The sequence below is a fragment of the Octopus bimaculoides genome, chromosome 1, assembly GCF_046866305.1.
Source record: "Octopus bimaculoides isolate indiv1 chromosome 1, ASM4686630v1, whole genome shotgun sequence".
NCBI classification, from domain to species: domain Eukaryota; kingdom Metazoa; phylum Mollusca; class Cephalopoda; order Octopoda; family Octopodidae; genus Octopus; species Octopus bimaculoides.
The window spans coordinates 114,187,112-114,199,604 of record NC_142928.1 but is presented as its reverse complement, the minus strand read 5'-3'; the positions used below and the strand labels follow the sequence as shown (position 1 = coordinate 114,199,604).

The window sequence follows — 12,493 nt, the reverse complement described above, 5'->3', positions numbered from 1 at the left end:
CGCTATCGGACGCCGACGAAGGGAAATAACCCTGAAATCCGGATCCGTTCGTGCTGCAGATGTTGGTGAGAGGGATAACTACCCTTGGCAAACAGGACACAGTCGTGTGTCGATAAGCCAGCTGGAGGAGATGTCCTCCTGGGGCTAAAGGCAACAGTAACATCCACCCCTAGGGGTCAGCCACACTTAAGTGGCAATATACTACACTTTATCGTGCAGTTACTGTTAATACTTCATTTAGAGAATTAACATTGCTATATATATATATATATATATGTATGTGTGTTTATATGTTTGTGTGTCTGTGTTTGTCTCCCCAACATCGCTTGACAACCGATGCTGGTGTGTTTACGTCCCCGTAACTTAGCGGTTTGGGAAAAGAGACAGATAGAGTAAGTACTAGGCTTACAAAGAATGAGTCATGGGGTTGATTTGCTCGACTAAAGGTGGTGCTCCAGCATGGCCACAGTCAAATGACTGAAACAAGTAAAAGAGTAAAAGAGAGTATTAATATTGACAACATAATTTTTTGAAACAATGCTATTATTAAATGAATTTATATTGTTTGCATCCATGGCAATCATTATATATACCATTTAGGTTATTATCATTATTGATAACGTGACACTATTATTAAATGAAGCTATTGTCTGCTCACAAGAATTGGCTGCTATTTCTGGGACATCCAGCTTAAACTTCAGATGGACTCTTCACAAAGAGAATGGCAACTGACAATGTGAACACTGGAGGGTGTAACAAAGAATTTAGAAATGTACTTCACCTTAATGTTGAGTTTGGACATCGTATTTGGGAAGAATTCGAAGATTAATAATTATCAAGCAAAAGAGAGGTGATTCTAAAGCATTAAAAAGCTATCATCTGCTCATGATTCATAAGCTAATACTTTGGTTATTTCCGGTTAATCTTGCTTTTAAACGATGTTTGTCAAATGCATGTGTGTGTGTGTGTGTGTGTGTGTGTGTGTGTGTGTGAGTGTGTGTGCGCAAGCACTGTGAGTATATGTGAGAGAGAAAGGAAAGCACACACACATATACACACGTGTATACAGAAATATATATATATATCTTCATATATAAATCTGAAATTGTGTGTTTGTGTGAAGCCTTTTTGAATGTTTATAGAAATTCCCATTTTCCACTTTTTTGTAAAAATGTTTACATCAATAGAATTTTCTCGATCTGAACTTTCCAGTGCAGGAATTAGATTTTTTAAATTCTGTTTACTTTGTGTGATTTAAGGAAGATTTGGCTGTTGTTTCTAGCAACTTTTATATTTCATCCCTGCTACCTGGAACGCCATTCTTACACACGGGCTCAACATAAAAATATAGAGAGTAAAAGTAAAGGAAGGAGAGGGAGAGAGAGAGAAAGTGATACATACAACGTCATAGATTAAACTTTCATCTCAGTATTCTTTACCTATTTTTCATAACATAGATACATAAAAATACACACAACCACACATACATGACCTGTGACAACAACATACACATTGCTCTCAATCTCTATTAATTTCTCCCCCTCTCGCTCTCTCAAACGTATACACGTGCAAGTAAACAATCATTCACATCGTGGTATATTTACAAAACATTGATGGCATAACTACGGAGTTGTATCCCCCAACTTTGGAAGTTCATAACTTTCATAAAAATGAATATTTTTTAATGAAATTTTCTATGCATATATTATTTATTATGTAGATTCCAAATATACAACAATTTTCGGTGAAAGTGTTTTGGAATGGGGTGGGGTACAATATTCGGAAATTCCACTTAAATTCCTCTTAACTTCCAGGAAAATGAATATTTTTTCATGAAATTTTGTACAAATGTACCTTGATGTATGTACATTTCAAGCATGTAGGAATTTTGAAGGAAACAACTGCAGGTTATTTTTGAGAAGTGTTCCCCACTCGGTGGTGTTTCGGAGCAAGTCGTCCATATTTGTTTCATTTTTCTCTATTATGTGCTTATGTGCATCCTTAGATTTCTAATGAAGTAATAGGCAGTGAAGAGAAGCAGTCATAAGAAAACTTTTAACTACTCCTATTCCTTTCTCTCCCCCTCTCTACCTCTTCCTCTCTCACTCTCTCAAAAGCATACACGTGCAAGTACACAATCATTCAGTAAAATATAACTCAAGTTCGTCAATGTTTTGTAAATTTACCAAGATTTTCACTAGGGGGTCAGGGTTAGGGTTTGGGTTAGGGTTTAGGGTTAGTGTTAGGGTTAGTGTTAGGATTAGGGTTGGGTAATCGTGCGGGTGTTAATCTGAAAAATTACAGATATCTGAAAAGTACCGACACTGCCATCTATTATAACTTTTGTTCTGTTTAATATATACATAGATTATGCCTCCAAAGAAGAGAGTTTGCTGGGGAAAGACAGCAACCGGTTTAAAATGACAGCAACAGACTGCAGTAATGCACCACATTCCAGAAGCTATTTTGAACATAATGCAAAATGGTGCATCAATATCTTCTGCCCAATCTGATAGAATTCTGGCAAAACTGTGTAGCAACAGATCGCCAGCAATTGCTTCATCAGAAATTGCCATCCTAGCTCCTGCTAAAAGGGATTACCCTGCTATGTATAATCAGGGCAGCACAAAAAGTTGTTTTGCACAAGCATTTCTATAGCCAATTACACGGATGAAATTTACATATGCTTAATAATTTTACGCAAAACAGCCTTCAGACTTTCCCTATTAATTTCATCGTCTTTTGAATTATGAACATATTTACATCATAAGGGTTTTTTCATTGTAAGGCTTTCTTTTTTAGTTGATTTTCAGCTAGCAAGACTTATTGTAGATGGCATAATAAGTTACACCCGGACAACGTTGGGTTATACTGCTAGTATATATATATATATATGATGGCCATCAACTCGTGATCAAGGAAGACCGTTGCTGACCTTCAGGAACATTGTGCGCTCTAGGATTAACTTATATTTTGCATTTGTGGCTCCATTGGTGGCTAATGAGCCCTGCTCTTGACAAGCATACACGGCTGCAAACATTGCAAACCAAGCTTTCCCCATTCATTACACAAGCAGTACGCTTTTGAGCAGCACACTTATGTTCTTCATGCAGAATACGTGCTCTCTCAAAAGTGTCGACCCCCTCCTTAACTTGCTTCCTCCATCTGTGACGATGACAGACATTGCTCTCCCAGTAGGTCTCCTGCATATCACAGGCCTTTTATGAGACTTGACACAGTTCTTAAATCACAGCCTTGGTTTCTACTGAGGTCTCTGTCTATTTACAAGTTCCCTATATATCATCTGCTTAGGGATCCTGCTATCCTTCATTCTTATAAGGTACCCAGCCCAACATAACCAGTGCTTGTGCACCATCGCCTCAATACTCAAGATATCAGCTGTCCTCAGGACCTGTGTGTCTGGAGTTTTTAAGTTCCAACCAACATTCAGAATGTGTCTGCACTGATAAGTTAATGAAGGGACTGTATGATGTAATCACCACCAAATTGCAAGACCTCAGCACAAATTCCATCCCTTCCAGGTGCCCTACCAAGATTCACTTTACTTATTGATGTCATTACTTTATCTATTGAGAGCATGGAATTTAAGGAGCTAATGATAGGTCTTTGTTGCTTGGTATCACTCACTATTTCATCCACAACTGACACATGGTTTAGGAGTTCAGAAAAGTGTTCAATCCAGTGACCTGTGATTTCTGTTGATTTAGTAGACTCCTTGGAAAGCAAAGGAGCTGATGTGGAGCTCTTAGGCCCATAAACTTGCTTCATAAGATGGTAAAGCTTCTTGCTGTCATTTGCATCAGCAGCATCCTGACCACCGCCACCACCACAACAATAACAACAACAATTTGAGGATTTTAGTTTTCAGAAACAATGGAACCATGCAACATTTGTTACTTTTCATTCAATATTCTCTTAAAAAAGATTGATAAGTGAACTTCTTTAATATTATGTATCATGTCACATTTTCTCCAAATAGTGATATTGGAGTGTTTGGTGGCTAACATTAATGTACCAGTAAATGAAATTGAAATGAAAGATAGTGAAAATGAAAAAAAAAAATTTCTCTTTTGATCTACAATCTCTTTATATATTGTTTACATAAATAAATCCAACACTACAGTTCGTTAATACTTGCCTGAAGGATAAGACATGGATAAGAAGGTAAAGTTAATTAAATAAATTAAGCAAAATTAAATACGTCATCAGGAAAATATAACACTATTCTTCTACAAAATATTTTTCACGAGAAAAAGCTACAAAAAGAAGTAAAATACTACCTGATTTTCTTCCAATATTTCTATTAGTTCTTCACTAGTATGCAATAAGGTAAGACCAGTTCTAGAATGTTTTACATGCTCAAATTCTTGAACTGACCAAGTTTCATTAATATCTTTAAGAAATTTTTCCATAGTAGTTTCTTTGCCAGCTTTATCTACAATGTTTTTAACTTCATCTTCGAAGTTATGTAGATGTAAAGACATAAGATCTGCTAATGTAGTTGTTTCATTCATTGTGATGTTAACCTGAAAAGTAATGAAAATAAGAATCAATAAACTTTAAAAATTAGATTTTGCTGATACCAATGATACTATACTGAAAATATAGATTTCTTTTGGCTGGATACAAAAGTTTTCAAGTTGAAGGGAAGATGTGCTAAATATAACTTTTCAAGCGACATCAGTAGAATAAGAGATGTAAAAAAATTTCACCTACTGGCAAAAGTTGTTTTTTTTCTCCTACTACTAATTACTATCTATGCATTCAACAAAGAAGCTGGTTTACTTATTCCCTGAAATGACAATTCAAATGATTTGAAACTATTTCTCATCTTAAATCAGGGGCAAATACAAAAGCTGTGGATACACATGTCAGTTGGTGTCCAAACCCAAAGAAAGCCATTAAAATTAAATTCAGTGAATATGACATCAAAGAGGCAATCTTATATTCTTTCTTCTCTTTCCACTCTTGCTGAGTGTAATGCTAAGCCTCACAATCAAGAAAAAATGAAAAAAACCCATCTGCCTCTCTAGATGATTGTTTACAATGGCTTGAACCATTGCATTACTTAAGACTAGCTTTTACCCTAGAAAGGTAATCACATCCTTTCTTATGGGGTCTGGTCCTGGTCTTTAATCAACATCATTATTTAACACCTATTTTGCATGCTGGCATGGACTGAATAGTGTGATATAAAGCTTTGACAAAGTCAGCTTTGACATAGTTTCTACAGCTGTATGCCCTTCCCAATGCCAACCACTTTACAGTGTATACTGGGTGCTTTTTTGCATGACACAAGCAGCAGTGAGGTTGCCAAGGTTGCAAAACAGAAAAGGAACAAGGAAAAGCAATGAAATTCTCCCCCATTGGCTAAGTGACTGAGTCAATGAGGGCTGGAGTATCTAAGAGAGGGAGTATCTGAGAGGTGGAAGTGACTTCATGCAAGGTGTTGAGGAACCTAAAGTATAATAGAGGGACAAGCACAAGTGTCTTGCCACAGAGAAGATACATGGCTACACTACATAATATAAAGATTGGTGGGAGTAGCTAGGAAGAAGATAATGATGGTAGTGATGAAGTGCCAGAGCATATTCTGAAGGTAAAAGAAGGTGAGCGTAAGAGAGCATACAGACTGTGGATTTGGGAGAGGAGTAGGTTTTTAGAACTGCAAGGGGAGAGTAACAGATGGTTATAGGTGGGAGTAGAGGTGAATGTAGTGAGTGATGAACAAAGGTGGAGGTGTGATTGTTGGAAAATACCAGTATGAAGAAGAGGTAGAGTGAAAGAGATTGAAATGACTCAGGAAAGAGTATAGACCAGAAAGTGGAGGGATGATGTGCAAGATGTAGGAGCAGTGGGGAGAGAGATGTAAAGGTACATGATGGTGGCTGCAGTGAGTGGGGTATGATGGTGGATATGAGAGTGCATTAAGAATAATAGCAGATATATAAGGTATTGGGAAGGGAAGATTAGGAGAATAAGAAATGGTTTCTGGGTTGGGAGTAGGAGTCCCCAGTCACACCATACAACCCATGCCAGCACGGAGTACAGACGTTCAACGATGATGATGATGATGGATGTGTGTTCATTTACCCTGTATGTTTGTTAGTGATGGAGGGGAGGGTGTTAGGGGAATGAGATGCGGAGACTGCTTGAAGGGGCACAGCATGTACAAGAACAAACAAAATGATTTTAGGACATTGTTTTTGCAGTGATCATGGGTCTTCCCAAGCACAGTAAATCACTAATCATTTTTGTCCTTTGTCATCTCCTCTATGAGGCTCAGCATCTTGAGATTAATCATCCACTTCAAGCAACTGGCATTTCTTTATGCAGCTGTTCTCAGCTATATGCATCACATGAAAAATTCAGTTCACTTTTCTCTCTTGCATACTACAATAGATTCTTCTTATGCCTAATTTTTCTCTCAATGCCTTAGCACTTTCTCATACATGCACAGTGACATTGCACATTCAACAGAGCTACCAGCTTCATTCCTCTAGTTTTTGAATGTCATCTGCATTCAGGGCTTATGCATCACTACCATGTAATATTGATGTTTGTACATGGCATCATACAATCTACTTTTCACTCAGCAAGTGGTCTTTTGTTACCCACAGAGGTAATAGTTTCAGAGCATCCTCCTTCACTGCTAATTAAGTCATCTCGGAAATCATAATTATTTACTACTTCTAGGGAGACTCCTGGGCACTACAGAATGTCTATTTTCTATGAGCTTTCATTATTTACTGCCCTTGTACATCTGTCATAAACAAATCCAATGATAGCTAATTCCTCATCAGTCGATGTCCAGAAGATCCTTACAATTTCACGCCTTTAACATTGATATTGTTCACTTTTGATGGCACACGTGGTGAAAAGCCACTGAGAATAGCTAATGAACAAACAGGGTAAATGAACACACATTCATCATCATCAGCATCGTTTAACATCCGTTCTCCATGCTGGCATGGGTTGGACAGTTTGACTGGGGACTGGCATGCCAGGCGGCCACATCAGGCACCAATCTGATCTGGCAGTGTGTCTACAGCTGGATGCCTTCCTAATGCCAACCACTCCAAGAGTGTAGTGGGTGCTTTTTACAGGCTACTAGCACAGGAGTCAGTCAGGCGGCACTGGCATCGGCTACATTCGCATGGTGATTTCATGTGCTATCAGTACAGGAGCCAGTCGGGGCGGGGAGGCTTGTATTGACCGTGTTTGGATGGTACTTTTTACGTGCCACCAGCACGGGGAGCCACTCAGGCAATGACCTACCATTACATGATGCTTATTGTGAGCCACCAGCACAGGAGCCAGTCAGGCGGCACTGGCATCAGCCACAACTACAATTCCATTTGATTGTGATTTGATTTGACTTTGATTTTACTTGACTCAATAGGTCTCCTCAAGTTTGGAAAGTTGCCCGATGATTCAAAGGTACTTTTTAAAAGGGTTGGTTATGTGACACTGGTGTAGGTTACAGCTGTGATCTCACTTTACTTGCCAGGCCTTTTCAATCACAGCATATCTCCAGAGGTCTCGGTCTTTCGTCATTGCCTCTTTGAGGCCCAACGTTTTTAGGTCATGCTTCACCACCTCATCCCATGTCTTCCTGGGTCTCCCTCTACCATGGGTTCCTTCCACCATTAGGGAGTGACACTTCTTCACACAGCTCTCCTCATTCATATGCAGCACATGACCATACCAGTGCAGCCGTCCCTCTTGCACACCACATCTGATGCTTCTCATGTCCAACATTTCTCTCAGGGCACTTACACTCTATCGTGTGTGCACACTGACATTACCCATCCAGCGGATCACACTATGCATGTCTTCAGCAGTCATGGCCCATGTTTCACTGCCATGTTGCATGGAAGTTCGCACACATGCATCATACAATCTACTTTTCACCCAGAGCGAGAGGCCCTTTGTCATCAGTAGAGGTAGGAGCTCTCTGAATTTTACCCAGGCTATTCTTATTCTTGTGGTAATGCTCTCCAAGCATCCATCCCCACTACAAACTTGGTCACCTAAGTAGCAGAAGCTATCAACCACTTCTAACTTCTCCACCTGGCATGTGATGGAATCAGTTTTCTAAGCATTTGTGGTGTTTATTGCCTCTGTGCATCTGCTGCACACAAAAGCTATCTTCCAGGTTAATCTTCCTTTGATGTTGCTGTACCTCTTATGCATCCATAGCTTACACTGGGTACATTTTATGGAGTTTCTACCTACACCTTTTCGACAGATCGAGCAGGGCCACCTACCTGAGGGGTTTGTGATGTGTTCACCTTCCTACTTACTAGGACTTTGGTTTTTTAACATTGACTCTAAGGCCCTTAAATTCTAAACCTTGCTTCCACACCTGAAATTTCTTCTCTTGTTCTGGTAGTGATTCTGCTATGAGAGCAAGGTCATCGGCATAAAGGAGCTCCCAGGGGCAACCTGTCTTGAATTCCTCTGTTATTGCCTGGAGGACTATGATGAATAAAAGGGGGCTGAGGGTTGATCCTTGATGAACCCCTACTTCTACCCGGAATTCTTCACTATATTCATTGCCGACCCTTACCTTACTAACGACATCCCTATACAAGGCGTGTACAGCTCTTATTAACCACTTGTCTATCCCCAGTTTCTGCATCACCCACCAGATAAGGGAACAGGGGGACTCTGTCAAAGGCTTTCTCCAAGTCAACAAAAGCCAAGTATAGAGGGTTTATCTTTGGCTAGGTATTTCACCTGCAGCTGCCTAACCAGGAATATAGCATCAGTGGTGCTTCTACCTGGCACAAAACCGAACTGATTCTCATCTAAGCAAACTCTCTCCCTAATTAGTTGGGCTATGACCCTCTCCGTGACCTTCATCACATGATCCAGCAGTTTGATACCTTTGTAGTTATTTCTATCTAAAGTATAACCTTTACCATTGTAGCAGTTGACTATAGTACTGCTATGCCAGTCATTGGGTATGACTACTTCGTGAACTCCCTGGTTTACAATACAGGTGACTAGGCCATAACCAGATATCTCAGCAGTGATTCCTGATGAGCTGGGGACTTTTCCTGACTTCATATACTTAATTGCTTTATCTACCAGGGTGCTATCTATTCAGGTAGCTGGACCCTTCTGCTTCTTCCAATAAAGACAGATAAAGGAGAATATGAATATCAATATGCCAATGTTAGATTAAGAAGGTGGGCAGCTAAACTGGTTGCTTTTGTCCTGGGAGAGAGAGAGGGAGAGGAAATTGCAGGTATGATAGAGGATACCATCAGTGTGGGAGAGGGTTTCCGGTGAGAGGAACAAGCATGCCCATACGCACACACACACACACACACACACACACACACACACACACACACACACACACACACAAGCACAAGACAAGCATGCACACAGACAAGAACAAGCATGCATGCATACACACACACACATGTACAGCCCATTAGCTTTCTCTTTCCACTTCGATACATCCATGGAAATTACTGAGTAATTTGTTGACAAACTTCGAGTCAAAAACGAAAGATATCCGATTAAATAGGTGGACAGCTAACCTAGTTGCTTTTGTCACGGGAGGAAGAGAGGGAGGAGATTGCAGGTATGAATAGAGGATACCACTAGTGAGAGAGGGGGTTTCTGTTGAGAAAAGAGAGATGTCCGGTAATGGTAGTGGGAAAAGAGAGAGAGCGAGAGAGATCCAGTAATGGTGGTGGGAGAAGGGAGAGATATCCAGTATTGGTGGTGGGAGAAGAGAGAGAGAGAGAAAGAGAGAGAGAGAGATAGAGGGAGAGAGAGAGAGAGAGATAGAGAGAGAGAGAGAGAGAGAGAGAGAAAGATCCGGTATTGGTGGAGGGAGAAGGGAGAGAGATATCTGGTATTGGTAGTGGGAGAAGAGAGAGAGAGAGAGAGATAGATAGATAGATAGATATCTGGTATTGGTGGTGGGGGTTGGAATGGGTGGGTGCACCACGAACAAGCCAGGGTTAATTTAGGGAGTTGGTACAAAAAAAATGTAGCCAACATGAGAACAGAGGAGGGGAAGAGATATTTCATTTAGAAAAATACATGAAGAATTAAGGTGAAACGAAGGCTGAGAGAGAGAGAATAGGATGTTATATATTGAAGTGTCAATTTAGATAATTAGCTTACAAAAGTAAGTAGTAAATAATACACATTAAGTATTAGTAGTGATGGCAGATGAATGCAAGAAAAATGAGAGAATATCTTAGCAATGCATAAACTGGGCATCCAAGAAACGTCTGCGTTGGAAGGAATTGCATGCAAATCAGGCAGGAAAATATGAGTAAAGAGTTTTATAGATGTGCTACTTCCCGAAGTGGGCATTATGGAGGGTGCTGAAGACAATAGAAATGGTAGTAACAGAGTAGCACGAGAAGCCATAGTGAGTGGCGAAAAATATCTAGCCAACATGAAACATAGAGGGAGCAAGCACCACAAACAAGCAAGGGTTAATTTAGAGAGTTGGTACAAAAAAAAAATAATAAAAATATGTAGCCAACAGGAGCACAAGGGAGGAGAGGAGATATTTCATTTAGAAAATTACATGAAGAATTAAGGTGAAACAAAAGGAAGTTATATGCTGACGGGTCAATTTAAATAATTAGCTTACGAAAGTAGCTATATACATATGTGTATATAACTATTTATCTTACAAATATGCACAACACATAGTATATGTATGTACACACAAATATATATACTTTTCTTCTTTTTTCTGTTCTTTGAATTGAATATCTATAATATGTAAGACGGAAGATGTTTGTGTGTGTGTGTGTGTGTGTGTGTGTGTGTGTGTGTGTGTGTGTGTATGTGTGTGTGTGTGTGCGTGTGCGTATGCACGCGTGTGTGAGGCCATTTACGTGCATCTCCTTAAAATCAATATTTTTCATCTGATTTCACTCACTCTCAGCACATACATCCCTAATGTTCTGCAGATGGTCCTACACTCTTTAGATTCTTAACTGATGGAGTAATATGGACCCTTTAGGGTCAGAAAAACCTCCATTCCTAGAATACAGTGGCTACTGTGGACAAGGGAGGTAACTCTTTGCGAAGGAACATTCAGAAAATGTTTCCATTACATTTGTATCCCTTGTGTACAATATATACAATATATACATACACATACACATATATACATATATGTATGCATGTATGTATAAATGTATATATATATATATATATATATATAGTCAAAATAAATAACAGGATGTCAAATATTAATGCAATACGACCATTTCAAGTGGCTCTATTCAATTGAACAATGCAAGCATTACATCAATTCAAATACAGTGCTATCTTCAGTTATAATAAACATTGATTTTCAACACACAAGATATATTAATATAATTTTACCCAAATATTTTATCAGAGCTAGAGGATGAAAGAATTTCATGCTGTCAATATTGCAGCAAGAATAACCTAAGAGAAGAACTACAATTTTGGAGTGGCATGGAATACAGTGAGGGTCATAGGATTATAATTCATTTCTAATTTTTTCATCTACCTGCTTATCATCAACGTAAGATCTAAGGCTAGAATAATACATTTATTAAGAATAAAGAAAATTGTAAGTTGACATCCATTATTCTTCATTCTCTTTCTTTCAATATTAATATGTACTATAATAATCCCTAACATATTGTCGAGACTTTCTCTTTATATGATAATGATTAACCAGTGGAAATTTTGGATTATTTGATCCGTAATGAGGACCTGACATCCTAGAATTGACTATGCATATATATATCATCTCTAATGCAGTAATTAACGCACATGAATGAAAACATATACCCTAATAGGCCCCATAATTGTCTGCAAAGTGCCAATTGAGAATTCTTAATGCTGATGCATCAGTTTCAGCAATTTCTGTTGCCTCATCAGACACCTGTTAGTGTACATGTTTACATTCATGTGTGTTAACTACAGCATTCGAGTCGTTTAGCTCTTATTTCTAGCAATGTAGGTGTTTCCTAACACCCTAGTCACATTTGTAATTCTCCTCTTTGGTGAAATATTGTAAACTGCTGTTTATATTAATTTCATATATACACATTATCAAATCACTAAATCATTCGATCATTTGGATGACGAAAACATAAATACTAATGGCAAAGTGAGTCAGGAAAGAGCCGAACAATCTTTTTTTTGCCTCTTGTGGATACTCTCTTTGATTTTTGTCTCGATGTTTTTTGGTGCTGCCGGAGTGAGTTCGTGTCGTGCTCGAGTGATTGTAAGTGACAAAAGTTGTTTTTTTTTTCTGTGAACTGTTTTTCACAATTATTTTTGCCCTTTGGGGCTGAAAATTTCTGTGTATTGTATATGTAAAATTTTTGAAAAGCATTGTGATGGATTTAACATCCAAAATAGAATTCCCTATAGTGGGAGAGAAAAAACAAGTTCAAAGCAAACAAAGTAAACCAAGTTTCTCCAAGGCAGTGAGCAGAGA

At 38.8% G+C, this 12,493-nt stretch overlaps 1 protein-coding gene across 1 annotated transcript in view; it reads right to left on the bottom strand.

Moving 5' to 3' along the window:
* The window catches only part of LOC106876453 (dynein beta chain, ciliary), an 855,334-nt gene that overhangs the window by 499,286 nt on the left and 343,555 nt on the right, over nt 1-12,493 (bottom strand). The window contains exon 22 of the mRNA XM_089350837.1: nt 4,302-4,547. Coding sequence (XP_089206963.1) covers nt 4,302-4,547 — 246 coding nt within the window. The remainder of the gene's footprint in view (nt 1-4,301; nt 4,548-12,493) is intronic.